The following is a 14,199-nucleotide window of genomic DNA, read 5'->3' on the forward strand; positions in this document are numbered from 1 at the left end:
TAACTTTTTGGTCTCATTCTAGGATCAACAGTTTAGTTGTTGTCTTAACTCAATATGCCTAGCACACAGCCTGGAAAATAAGTACTCAACAAAATCATTAAAGGACAAATAGGAAAAAAAAGAAAAACCTTTCAGCACTGAATTTTTCAGTATTGACATTCTGAACTCATAAATAGATAATATATTTATTCACTGATCTCCCTTTATTCATATGCATACTTCCCTTCTACCATCCAAATAACTCAATGATTTCCCCTTTACCAAAATCATGACAGACGTATTTTCCTAACAGGCTGCATTTCTTAAGTACAAAGTTACTCTTTCCTTTATTAGCTGTTTCTAACTTAAATCATCAGATATTTTGTTGAATGAGAATTCTAATACACTTAAGAAATAGTAGACTGCTCAGAGCCATGTAGCTGTGTCCTGTGTGAGAGAAACATCCCCATAGGGCTACCCTCAGAAGACATGCCCCCCATCCCCAAGGCCAGCCAAACAGCCTTGCACCCACATCGTGAGCCTAAGAAACAGCCCCATAGGCTACTCTTGGCGGACATGTCCCGGGCTGGCTAGGCAACTACATGCCCAGGCTTCCCAGCCAGAGTAACAGCTCCATGGCCCCAACCTCAGTAAGCCAGAACCCAAGTTGGCTGACTCACTGTGTACATGCGCATATCCATGACTTGAAAACAGCCTGGGAAACCCGCCCTTGGCGAAGCCACACCACCATCACCACAAACTCAGCCTAGGCCACTGAGAAACTCACAAATACCACTAGTGCAGATTACAGCTAAAGAAACTACATGGCCAGGCACAGTGGCTCACGCCTGTAATCCCAGCACTTTGGGAGGCTGAGGCGGGTGGATCACCTGAGGTCAGGAGTTTGAGACCAGCCTGACCAACATGGTGAAACCCCGTCTCTACTAAAAATACAAAAATTAGCCGGGCATGGTGGTGTGTGCCTGTAGTCCCAGCTACTTGGGAGGCTGAGATGGGAGAATTGCTTGAACCTGGGAGGCAGAGGTTGCAGTGAGCCAAGATCATGCCACTGCACTCCAGCCTGGATGACAGAGCGCGACACCATCTCAAAAGAAAAAAAAAAAGAAAGAAAGAAAGAAAAAAACTACATGAAGACTACACTACATGTCCACGACCAAGGCCTTAGTACTCTACTGAACTTATACTCCAAGACCCATTTATACATTTAAGTCTTTCCCTTCAAACTGTACTATATAAAATTGAAAGAGTCAACTTTTCCACCAGATTCATACAAATCAACATAGGAACAAATCAACCATGAAAAAAGAAACATGTCACCACCAAAGGAAAATAACAAATTTCTAGTAACAGACCCCTAATCATAAGGAAATATATGAAATTCCAGAAAAGGGATTCAAAATAACAATATCAAGGAAACTCAGTGAGATACAAGAGAATACAGACAGACAATTCAATGAAATCAGGAAAATGATACATTATTTGAACAAGAAATTCAACAAAAAGACAGATATCATAAAAAAGAACCAAACAGAATTCCTAGAGCTGAAGAATTCAATAAATGAAATAAAATATATATGTAAGAGCTTCAACAACACATTAGAAAGCAGAAGAAATAATTTCTGAAGTTGAAGACAGGTCTTTTGAAATAACACAGGAAGACAAAAAGAAAAGAAAAAACAATTTTTAAAAAAATGAAGAAAGCCTACAAGATTTGTGGGATACCATTAAGCAAATAAATGTTTGTGTTATGGGCATTTCAGAAGGAGAAGAGAAGGGAAAATGTGAAGAAAATAATTAATGAAATAATAGCAGGAAACTTTCCAAGTCTTGGAAGACGGAACATCCTAGTCCAGGAAGCTCAAAGAACCCCAAACAGATTCAACCCCAAGCAGGTCCTTTCTGAGGCACATTTTAGTCAAATTGTAAAAAGTCAAAGATAAAGAATTTTGAAAGCAGCAAGAGAAAAGCATCAAGTCACATACAAGGGAATCCCCATTAGACTAACAGCTAGATTTCTCAGCAGAAACCTTGGAGGCCAGGAGAAAATGGGATGATATATTCAAAGTACTAAAAGAAAAAAGAAAAAGAAAAAACAGCATGAATATCATACCTAGCAAAGCTATCCTTCAGAAATAAAGGGGAAATAAGATCTTTCACAGACAACCAAAATCAAGAATTTCATCACCAGTACACCACCCTTACATGAAATGCTCAAAGGAGTCTGGAAGTGAAAAGACAATAACTACCATTATGAAAACATTCAAAACTATAAAACTCACTGGTAGAGCTGATACACAAATGAGAAAAAGAAAGCAATCAAACCTTATCACTGAAGAAAACCACCCAACTGCAAAAATAAACAATAAGAGAGGAAGTAAGGAACAAAGCATATGTAAAATACCCAGAAAACAATCAATAAAATGATAGCAGCAAATCCTCACCCATCAGTAATAGCCTTGAATGTAAATGGATCAAATTCCCCCGCTTAAAAGACACAGCATCACTGCCTGGATTTTAAAAAAACAAGACTCAACAATACGCTGCCTACAAGAAACTCACCTCACCTCTAAAGACACACACACACTGAAAGTGGGGGGTTGGAAAAAGACATTCCAGACAAACAGAAACCAAAAGTGAGCAGAAGTCACTATACTAATAACAAACAAAACAGATTTTAAGTTAAAAGCTGTAAAAGGAGACAAAGAAAGACACTGTACAATAAAGGGATCAATTCATAAAAAGAATATAACAATTATAAATATATATGTACCCAACACCAGAGCATCCAAATATATAAAGCAAATGTTAGACCTAAAGAGAGAAAGACCCTGATTCAGTAATAGTTGGGGGCCTCAAAAAACTGCACTCTCTGCATTGAATGAAGTATCTAGCACTTCAATGTTTATTGCAGAGCACTATTCAAAGTAGCCAAGATATGGAATCAACCTAATAAGGAATCAGCCTAGGTGTCCAATAACAGATGAATGGATAAAGAAAATGATGTGGTATATATACAAAGTGAAATACTATTCAGCCATAAAAACAAATGAAATCCTGTCACTCATGGCAACATGGATGAAACCGAAGGACATTATATTAAGTGAAATAAGTCAGGAACAGAAAGTTAAACACCACATGTTCTCTCTCATATGTGGAAGCTAAAGAAAGCTGATCTCATAGAAGTAAAAATTAGAATAGAGGATACTAGGGGCTAGGAAAGGTAGGGGTAAGGGAAGAATAGGGTAAAGGATAAAAAATTACAGCTAGATAGAAGAAATAAGTTCTAGACCACTATAGAATTACTACAGTTTAAAATAAAGTATCACATAGTCTCAAAAACTAGAAGAAAGATATTGAATGTGGCCAGGCATGGTGGCTCACGCCTGTAGTCCTAGCACTTTGGGAGGCCGAGGCAGGTGGATCATGAGGTCAGGAGATCGAGACCATCCTGGCTAACACGGTGAAACCCCATCTCTACTAAAAATACAAAAAAATTAGCTGGGCATGGTGGCGGGCGCTTGTAGTCCCAACTACTCGGGAGAATGGTGTGAACCCAGGAGGTGGAGCTTGCAGTGAGCCAAGATCACGCCACTGCACTCCAGCCTGGGCGACAGAGCGAGACTCCATCTCAAAAAAAAAAAAAAGGAAAGATATCGAATGTTCCTAACACAAAGAAATGATACATGTTTGAGATGATGGATATGCTAATTACTATGATCTGAACACTATACATGGATTGAAACATCACTATATTCCCCATGAATATGTATAATTATTTGTCAATTAAGAAAATAAAATTTAAAAATAAATAAATAAATACAAGACTGCTCAAAATAAAAATGAAGCTCACTAGTCCATAGTAACCAGGGTTGTTTTCTGAAACTTTTCCACAGATATGCTCAGACTAATATGTGTCAGCCTACCAGCACAGTGAACAACATGGTACTCCCACCTTCAAGTTCTTTCACGTAGCCATAAAAAAGAATGAGATCATGTCTTTTGCAGGGACATGGATGGAGCTGGAGGCCATGCTTAGCAAATTGATGCAGGAACAGAAAGCCAAATACTGCATGTTCTCACTTAAAAGTGGGAGCTAAATGCTGAAAACACACGGACACATAGAGGGAAACAACACCTGCTGGGGCCTTTCAGAGGGTGGAGGGTGAGAGGAGAGTGAGAGGAGGGTGAGGATCAGGAAAACTAATGGGTACTAGGCTTAATACCTGGGTGATGAAATAAGCTGTACAATAAACTCCCATGATACAAGTTTACCTATGTAACAAACCTGCTCTTGTACCCCTGAACTTAAAAGTTTAAATTAAAAAAAGAAGAAAAAAAAGTTTCCCATAAAGATCATTATGTTAATAAATATATTATCAAAAAAAAAAAGTTCTTCAAAATTTCAGTATAATGGCCAGTCGCAGTGGCTCACGCCTGTAATCCCAGCACTTTGGGAGGTCAAAGAACCCTTGAGGCCAGAAGTTTGAAACCAGCCTGGCCAACAGGGTGAAACCCCATCTCTACTAAAAATACAAAAATTAGCTGGATGTGGTAGCACCCACCTGTAAATCCAGCTACTTGGGAGGCTGAGGCACAAGAATCGCTTGAGCCTGGGAGGCAGAGGTTGCAGCGAGCCCAGATTGTGCCACTGCACTGCAGCCTGGGTGACAGAGCAAGACTCTTGTCTCAAAAAATAAATAAACAAATAAATTCCAGTATGACTACCATATCTTAGGTATTTGTGGATAGAGAGCCTATGTCTTCAGCAATATCTCTTGGCTAACTTTTTTTTTTCCTCTGGGTATCTGAAAACCTAGTCAGGGCAAACAAATCACAAGTGAATCATTAAAGAGGAATAATAGAAAGTAAATATCTTTATTTATTTACTTACATGACTATAATATCAAAAATTACATTCCTACACTCTAGCTTATCATAAATCCATGAAAAATTACCTTTTTCCTGAGAAAGTTTTTCCTCCTGGCGTTGATGGTGAGGTTTGTAAGGCGCTGCACCCTGACTGAGTCCTTCAGCCACAAAACCATCCAGAAAAGATAAAGAAGCATCTACCTATAATAAAATTAAGCAAAAATTAGGAATTAAATAAATTTATCCTAAGTAGATTATACAGTCACATAAATAATTTCAGCCCGTATATATTTTTTAAAATTCTAAATGAGAAGCGAAAACTTCAACTCTAAAAATGCTACCATAGCCAGGCACGGTGGCTCATGACTGTAATCCCAGCACTTAGGAAGGCCGAAATGGGCAGATCACTTGAGGCCAGGAGTTTGAGACCAGCCTCGCCAACATGGCAAAACCCCATCTCTACTAAAAATACAAAAAAATTAGCTGGGCATGGTGCCATGCAGCTGTAGTCCCAGCACAGTCACCACCCGGGAGGTTGTGGCAGAACTGCTTGAACCCTGAAGGCAGAGGTTGCAGTGAGTCGAGATTCTGCCACTGCACTTCAGCCTGGGCGATAGAACAAGACTCTGTCTCAAAAAATGAATGAATGAATGAATGAATGAAAATGCTACCCAACTCTCCAGCTTTCCGAAACATCTATAATCAGATCACCTGCCTAAGAATCTAACAATATAAATCATTTGTACTTACTATTAATTTCACTGCAGTGGAGAATATATTTTTGAGCATCAAATATGTTACGGCATCCTATTAGGTTCTATAATTGAGACAAAGGAAGACACAGTTCCTACCCTAAGCAGAACTGTAACCCACCAGAAGAAACAGACATATATACTATGAGGTATGGTAACTGTATTGGTTTCCTGCTGCAGGGGGCTAAAATCAAGGCTTTGGCAGGGCTGCTTCCTTCTGGATGTACCAGGGGAATCCGTTTCTTGTTTCCTCCAGCTTTTAGAGACTGCCAGCATTCCTTGACTTGTGGCCACATCATTCCAATCTCTGCTTTTGTTGTTACTTCTCCTTCTCCTCTGTAACCTCTTGCTTCACTTTTATAAGCATCCTTGTGATTATATCATGCCTAGCTACATAATCTAGGATAACTGCCCCATCACAAAATATTTAATTTCATCACATCTACCAAGTTCCCTTTAATGTTTAAGGTAACAAGCACAAATTCCAGAGATTAAGTCATGGACATCTTTGTGAGGGCCATTATTCAGCCTCCCACAGTGCCTTTGATTTAACTATCCTAATATAACTGAAAATGCTTTTTCACAAATCTATGGAAAATTACTTAATTTCACCAGGAAAAGTGTTTGGAGGATAATTTTTAATGAATAAATGATAAGAGATGAAGAAAGAATGACAGAGAAAGGAGAAAAGGAGATCAACAAAAATGATAGATAAACAAGTGGAGAGAGCAGTGATGATCTCAGAAACCAAAGACTTGCCTCTCCTGATTTAGCCAAGTATATACAAATAGCTCAGATAATTTAGAATAGCAAATAATTATCAAACATAAAAATGGCACCTCACTCTCTGAATCTGGAAAGGTTTCGCTTAAATAAGATTCTTAGGCTGCGCGTGGTGGCTCATGCCTGTAATCCCAGCACTCTGGGAGGCCGAGGTGGGTGGATGACCTGAGGTCAGGAGTTCGAGACCAGCCTGACCAACATGGTGAAACCCCGTCTCTACTAAAATACAAAACCGAGCCAGGCGTGGTGGTGGGTGCCTGTAATCCCAGCTACTCGGGAGGCTGAGACAGGAGAATCACTTGAAACCTGGGAGGAGGAAGTTGCAGTGAGCCAAGATCGTGCCATTGCACCCCAGCCTGGTGACAAGAGTGAAACTTCACCTCAAAAAAAAAAAAAAAAAAGATTCTTGAGATGAGGCTGAGGCTATGTCAACATCATTATCTTTTATTGGAGGAAAAAGGAAGTGTAGTTACTCCCTAGTATAATACTATGTGTAGCATATTCATTTATCATTTCAATAAACATCTCTGGAATGCCCACCAATGAAGAAATGTTAAAAACGAATACAAGCAATGAAAATCTGAGTTAAAATTAGTGGAAATATTACCCTTTTTTTTTCTCTTTCTCAGCTAATTTGAATAACTCTGATTACCTTTGAAAGTTTTCTAGACCAGGTGCAGTGGCTCATGTCTGTAATCCCAGCACTTTGGGAGACCAAGGTGGGTGGATCCCTAGGTCAGGAGTTTGAGACCAGCCTGGCCAATATGGTGACACCCTGTCTATACTAAAATTACAAAAAAATTAGCCAGGCGTGGTGGTGCACACCTGTAGTCCCAGCTACTCGGGAAGCTGAGGCAGAAGAATCACTTCAACCCACGAGGCAGAGGTTGCAGTCAGCCAAGATCATGCCACTACACTCCAGCCTGGGTGGCAGAGTGAGACTCCATCTCAAAAAAAAAAAACAAGGGAGGGGGGAGGGACAGCATTAGGAGATATACCTAATGCTAAATGACGAGTTAATGGGTGCAGGAAATCAACATGGCACATGGATACATATGTAACAAACCTGCACATTGTGCACATGTACCCTAAAACCTAAAGTATAATAATAAAAAAAAACTATGAGAAAAAAATAAATAAAATAAAAAATAAAAATAAAAAGAAAGTTTTCTAATTTACACCTGAGGGAGATCATGCTATGAAATAAAGAGAGTGAGTATTAAGTGAGAACTTTAGGTTAAAAGGGGTGGTGGCAAAAAGTAGGTGGGAAACTAAAAGGTGGGTGATCAAGCTCCAAAATGGTAAACACTTTAATAAGTAGATTGACAAAATAAAAGGGAAAGCCACTTTTTTGGATTCTCAAATAGAGGAGGAATAAAATGACACAGAATTTCAAAGGAGATTAAAAGAAGATAGCCAAACATGTGGAGGTTCCTGAAAAGTGGTATGGCCACGGAGAGTATAAAAGCTCCGAAAACCTTCCTCCATAGCTTGCCCTATACATCTCCTTCCTCTGTATCCTCTGCAATATAGTTTATAATAAACCAGTAAGCTAACACAAATCAAGGAGAAAATGTGGAATAATGCTAATGAGATATTGCCCGATTCATGAATCACTACTAAAAATCAATTTGTGTGCACCCCACTGTTGCCACCACTGGCATGTGCACATGCTACCTTTGGAGGCCCAAGGACTGGCACACCCAATCCTGCCACTGCCAGGACCCATACACACTGCCCAGGGATCTGACAACCATTATGCCCAGCCAACCATTGCTACCAGTAGTGCACAAGGATCAACTCACCTAACGTTCTATCCTCAGCAAAGCCTTTCTACAGCCTCCACTAACAACCACAGCCTAAGCCATTCTATTAGTCCGTTCTTGCACTGCTATAAAGAAACACTTGAGACTGGGTAATTTATAAGAAAAAAAATAGGTTTCATTGGCTCATGGATCTGCAGGCTGTACAAGAAGCATGATACTGGCATCTATTCAGCTCTTGCAAGGCCTCAGGAAGCTTTTACTTATGGAGGAAGATAAAGCAGAAGCAAGCATATCACATGGTAAAAGCAGGAGCGAAAGGGAGAATCCTGTGTGTGTGTGTGTGTGCGTGTGTGTGTGTGTGTGTGTGTGTGTGTGTGTGTGTAGTAGGGGGAGATGCTATACTTTACAATAACCAGATCTCTCAAGAACTCACTCTCTATCACGAGGACAGCACCAAGCCATGAGGTATCTGCTTTCATGACCCAAACAACTCCCACCAGGCCCTGCCTCCAACACTAGGGATTACAATTCAACTTGAGATTTGGGCAGGAGATCCAAACCATATCACCACTGAGGAACTCACAGACATCACTGATTATGATTATAGTTGAATAAATCATCTGGAAAATATACTACTGTGCCCATCCAGAATCAAAGCCCAAGCACCTTATTAACCAACACCACATATACATCTATAGGGAGAGGTCTTTCCCTACTAAAAGGAATCCATAAACTTAGAACCAACTGCTATGATACCAGATACACATATGTCAATGTGAGGGCACAAGAAAAATAAAAAAGCAAAGAAATGTAACACTTCCAAAGGAACACAATAACTCTCCAGTGACAGATCCCAAAAAAAGGAAATCTATAAAATGCTTGAAAAAAAAAATCAACATAATGATCTTAGGGAAACTCAAAAGATACAAGAGAACACAGATAAAACAAAAATAAATCAAGAAAACAATTCATGATCTGAATGAGAAATTCAACAAAGAGGTAGACATCATAAATAAGAAACAAACAGAACTCATAGAACTGAAGAATTCAATGAATGAAATAAAAAGTATAACCAAGAGCTTCAACAATAGACTAGATTGAGAAGGGAGAATCTCCAAATTTGAAGACATGTCTTTGAAATAAACCAGACAAAAATAAATAAATAAAACAGAATAAAGAAAGCATACGTGACATGAGACAACATAAAGCAAACAAATATTTGAATTTTGAGAGTTTAAAGACAAAATGGGCGAAGACACAGAAAACCTAATTGAAAAACAATAGCTAAAAACTTCCCAAGTCTTGCAAGAGATACAGACATCCATATGCAGGAAGCTCAAAGCACCTCAAAGAGATTCAACCTGGGCGGGCACAGTGGCTCACGCCTGTAATCCAGTACTGATTCTAAATAGGAAGAAGAGTGTCTCTTCTGGAAAGCTGCAGTGAAGATATTTATATCCTGTGACAGTCTCTTTTAATACAGAATAATTGAGGAATTTCTCTTATTTGTTGATTTTAAAAGACATACATATCTGGCATACATACGATTCTTTGATACATGCATAGAATGTGTAATATGTAAATCAGAGTATTTAGGATATCCATCATCTCTAACATTTATCATTTGTGTTGGGAACATTTCAAATCTCTTTATTTCGAAATATACAAATAATATACAATTATCACTAACTATAGTCACCCTACTGTGCTATCAAACACTAGAACTTACTCCTCTTATCTAGGTATGTTACTAACCATTAACCAACCATTCTTCTTCCCTGCCCCCCGACCCTTCCCAGCTTCTTTATTCTCTACCTCCATAAGATGCACATTTTTAACTTCCACATATGCATAAGAACATGTAATATTTGACTTTCTGTGCCATGATTATTTTACTTCATAGTGAAATAAGTCGCATCTATGTTGCTAGGATATTATTTGGCTGAACAGTATTCCATTGTGTATACATACCACATTTTCTTTATCCATGTGTCCACTGGTGGACACTTAGGTTGATTCCACATTTTGGCTATTGTGAATAGTACTGCAGTGAACATGGGGGTGCAGGTATACCTTTGAAATAATGATTTCCTTTCCATTGGATAAATACCCAGGGGTGGGATTGCTGAGTTGTTTTTTTTGAAACAATTTTTGGTTTTTTGAAAACTCTCCGTGCTGTTTTCTATAATGGCTATCTTAATTTACATTCCTACTAACAGTGCATGAGTTTCCTTTTTTCTGCATCCTTGGCAACATTTGTTATTTTTTGTCTCCTGGATAACAGCCATTGTAACTGAAATGAGATAATATCTCATGGTGGTTTTGATTTACATCTCCCTGATGATTAGAGATGTCAAGCATTTTTTTGTTTACCTGTTGGCCATTTGTGTATCTTCTTTTAAGAAACGTCTGTTGATGACCTTTGCCCACCTTTAAATGGGATTTTTTTTTCTTTTTTTTTTTTTGCTGTTGAATTCAGTTCCTTATATATTCTGGATATTAGTCCCTTGTTTGTAAATATTTTTCCCCAGTCTACAGAATGTTTCTTCATTCTATTGATTGTATCGTTTGCTGTGCATAAGCTTTTGACCTTAATACAGTCCCATTTGTCATTTTTGCTTTTTCTGCCTGTGCTTTTGAAGTCTTAGCCATAAATCTTTGCCTTGACCAATATCCTAAGGCATTTCCTCTAAGTTTTCTTCTAGTAGTTTTATAGTTTTGGATCTTACATTAAATTCTTTAATTCATTGTGAGTTGATTTTTTTATATGGTGAGAGATAGGGATCTCATTTCGTTATTCTGCATGCTGATATCAAGGTTTTTCAACACTATTTATTGAAGAGGGTGTCATTTCCCCAATATATATCCTTGGCACTTTGACCGCAAATCAGCTAGTCGTAAATACACGGATTTTTTTTCTGGGTTCTCTGTGTTCCATTGGTTTGTATGTCTTTCTTTATACCAATACCATGTTGTTTTGGTTACTACAGCTTTGTAGTATATCTTGAAATTGGGTGGTGTGATGCCTCCAGCTTTGTTCTTTTCACTTAGTATTGTATTGGCTATTCAGAGTCTCATGGTTCTCTACAAATTTTAGGGTTGTTTTTTCTATTTCAGCGAAGACTGTCATTGGTATTTTGATAGTACATTGAATCTGTAGATTGCTTTGAGTAGTATGGGCATTTTAACAATATTCATGTGATCCATGAGCATGGGATATGTTTCCATTTGTTTGTATCCTCTTCAGTTTCTTTTATCAGTGTTTTGAAGTTTTCCTTGTAGAGGTCTTCCACCTCCCTGGTTAAATTTATTCCAAGTATTGTTATTTTTTTTTTGTAGCTGTTGTAAATGGCATTACTTTCTTGATTTCTTTTTTTTTTTCTGGCTTGGTGTATAGAAATGCTACTGATTTTTGTACGTTGATTTTTGTATCCTGGATCTTTACTGAATTCTTTTATTGGTTCTAAGAACTTTTTGTTGGAGTCTTTAGGTTTTTCTATATATAAGATCAAGTCATCTGCAAAAAGGGACAATTTGACTTCCTCTTTTCCAATTTAGATCCCTTTCTTTCTTTCTTTTGCCCAATTGCTCTGGCTAGGACTTCCAGTATTATGTTGAATAGGAGTGATGACAGTGGGCATCCTTGCCTTTTTCCAATTCTTAGAGGAAGTGCCTTCAGTTTTTCCTTATTCATTGTGATATTGGCTTTGGGTTTGTGATATATGGGCTTTATGATGTTGAGTATGTTTTTTCTATGCTTAATTTCTTGTGAGTTTTTATCATAATGGGATGTTGGATTCTACCAAATGAATTCTCTGCATCTATTGAGATGATCATATGGTTTTTGTCCTTCATTCTGTTAACGTGAAGTATCACATTAATTGATTTGTGTATGTTCAACCATCCTTGCATTTCTGGGAAAATTCCACTTGATCATAGTGTATTATCTTTTTGATGTGTTATTGGATTCAGTTTTCTAGTATTTTGTTGAGAATTTTTGCACCTATGTTCATCTGGGATATTGGCTTGTGGTTTGTTATTGTTGTTGTGTCCTTGTCTAGTTTTGGTATCAGGGTAATGCTGGCCACATAAAGTGAGTTAGGAAGAATGTCCTTCTCTTCAATTTTTTTGGACTAGTTTAAGAAGAGTTGGTGCTAGTTCTTCTTTATAAATTTGCTAGAATTCATTTGTAAAGCCATCTTGTAAGCTTTTGTCTGTTGGGAGACTTACTATTACTGATTCAATGTCGTTATTCATTCAGGTTTTCTATTTCTTCCTTGTGCAATCTTGGTAGATGTGCCCAGGAATTTATTCGTTTCCATCAGGTTTTCCAGTTTGTTAGTGTACAGTTGTTTATAATCATCTCTAATAATCATTTATATTTCTGTGGTAGCCATTATAATGTCTACGTTTTTGTTTCTGTTTTACTTATTTGAATCTTCTCTCTTTCTTGATTAGTGTAGCTAGCAGCTTATCCATTTTGTTTATTGTTCAAAATAACCAACATTTTGTCTCATTGATTTTTTTTGTATCTTTTTTTAAGTCTCAATTTTGTTTATTTTTGGTCTGATCTTTACTATTTATTTCCTTCTAATAATGTTGAGTTTGGTTTGTTCTTCCTTTCTAGTCCCTTGAGGTGCATCATAAGGTTGTTTGTTTGAAATCCTTCTACTTTTCTGATGTATGTGTTTATTGCTATAAACTTCCCTCTTAGCACTGTTTTTGCTGTATTACATAGGTTTTGGTAAGTTGTGTTTGAATTTCCATTTTTATTATATTCAAGAAATTTTTTTATTTCCTTCTTAATTTCTTCACTGACCTAATCATCACTCAGAAATATGCTATTTTGATTTTCATTTGTTCAGTTTCCAAAGTACCTTTTATTATTGATTTCTAGTTTTATTACATGCAGCTTGAGAAGATACTTGCTATGATTTTAATTTTTTCAAATTTGTTGAGACTTTTTTGTGGCCTAACATATGGTCTATCCTGGAGAATGTTCCATGTGTTGATGAGAAGAATGTGTATTCTGCAGCTGTTGAATAAAATGTTCTGTAAATATCTGTTAGGTCCATTTGGTCTAGATTACAAATTAAGTTTGATGCTTCTTTGTTGATTTTCAGTCTAGATGATCTGTCTTATCTGAAAGTGATGTGCCAAGGTTTCCAACTATGACAGTATGGGGTTCTACCTCTCTCTTGAGCTTTAATAATATTTGCTTTATATATATTTGCTTCAGTGTTGGGTGCATATGTATTTACAAATGTTATATGCCCTTGGTAAATTGGTCCCTTCATCATTATATAATGACATTTCTTGTCTCCTTTACATTTTTTTTTCCAAGTCCATTTTGTCTGATATAACATTAGCTACTCTTGCATGCTTTTGATTTCTGTTTGCATGGTTATTTTTATTTATCCCTTCACTTTCAGTCTGTGTGTCTTTACAGGTGAGTGAGTTTCTTATAGGCAGCATATAGCTGGATCTTGTTTTGTTATCTATTCAGCCAGTCTGTATATTTTAATTAAGGAATTTAAACTGTTTTCATTAAAGGTTGTTATGGATAGGTGAGGATTTACTCCTGTCATTTTGTTGATTGTTTCATACATTTTTTCCTTTCTTCCTTTTTCATTGTTTACCTGTACGGATTTTGTGTGTGTGATGATAATATTTGATTCCTTTCTCCTTCTCATTTGTGTATCTGCCTTACCAGTGAGTTTTATACTTTCATGTGTTTTCATATTGGTAGATATCTTTTCACTCCCAGATGTAAGACTCCCTCAAACATTTCTTTTAGGGTTGGTCTAGTGGGGATGAATTCCCTCAGTTTTACCTGTCTTGGAAAGACTTTATTTCTCCTTTATGCTGTGTATAGTATACTTACTTGTCTGGCAGTTTTGGGGTTTTTTTTTCCAGCACTTTGGGTATATCTTCCCATTTTCTCCTTGCCTATAAAATAAGGTTTCTGCTAAGAAATCCACTATTAGTCTGCTAGGGATACGCATATGTGTGACTTGATACTTTTCTCT

The 14,199-nt window shown here is 37.4% G+C and overlaps 1 protein-coding gene across 1 annotated transcript in view; it reads right to left on the reverse strand.

The window, feature by feature from the left end:
* AP4E1 (adaptor related protein complex 4 subunit epsilon 1) overlaps nucleotides 1-14,199 on the reverse strand; it is a 98,518-nt gene that overhangs the window by 31,791 nt on the left and 52,528 nt on the right. Inside the window, exon 15 of the mRNA XM_003266921.3 lies at nucleotides 4,956-5,070. Coding sequence (XP_003266969.1) covers nucleotides 4,956-5,070 — 115 coding nt within the window. The remainder of the gene's footprint in view (nucleotides 1-4,955; nucleotides 5,071-14,199) is intronic.

This window comes from Nomascus leucogenys, chromosome 6 (assembly GCF_006542625.1).
Source record: "Nomascus leucogenys isolate Asia chromosome 6, Asia_NLE_v1, whole genome shotgun sequence".
Taxonomy (NCBI): Eukaryota; Metazoa; Chordata; class Mammalia; order Primates; family Hylobatidae; genus Nomascus; species Nomascus leucogenys.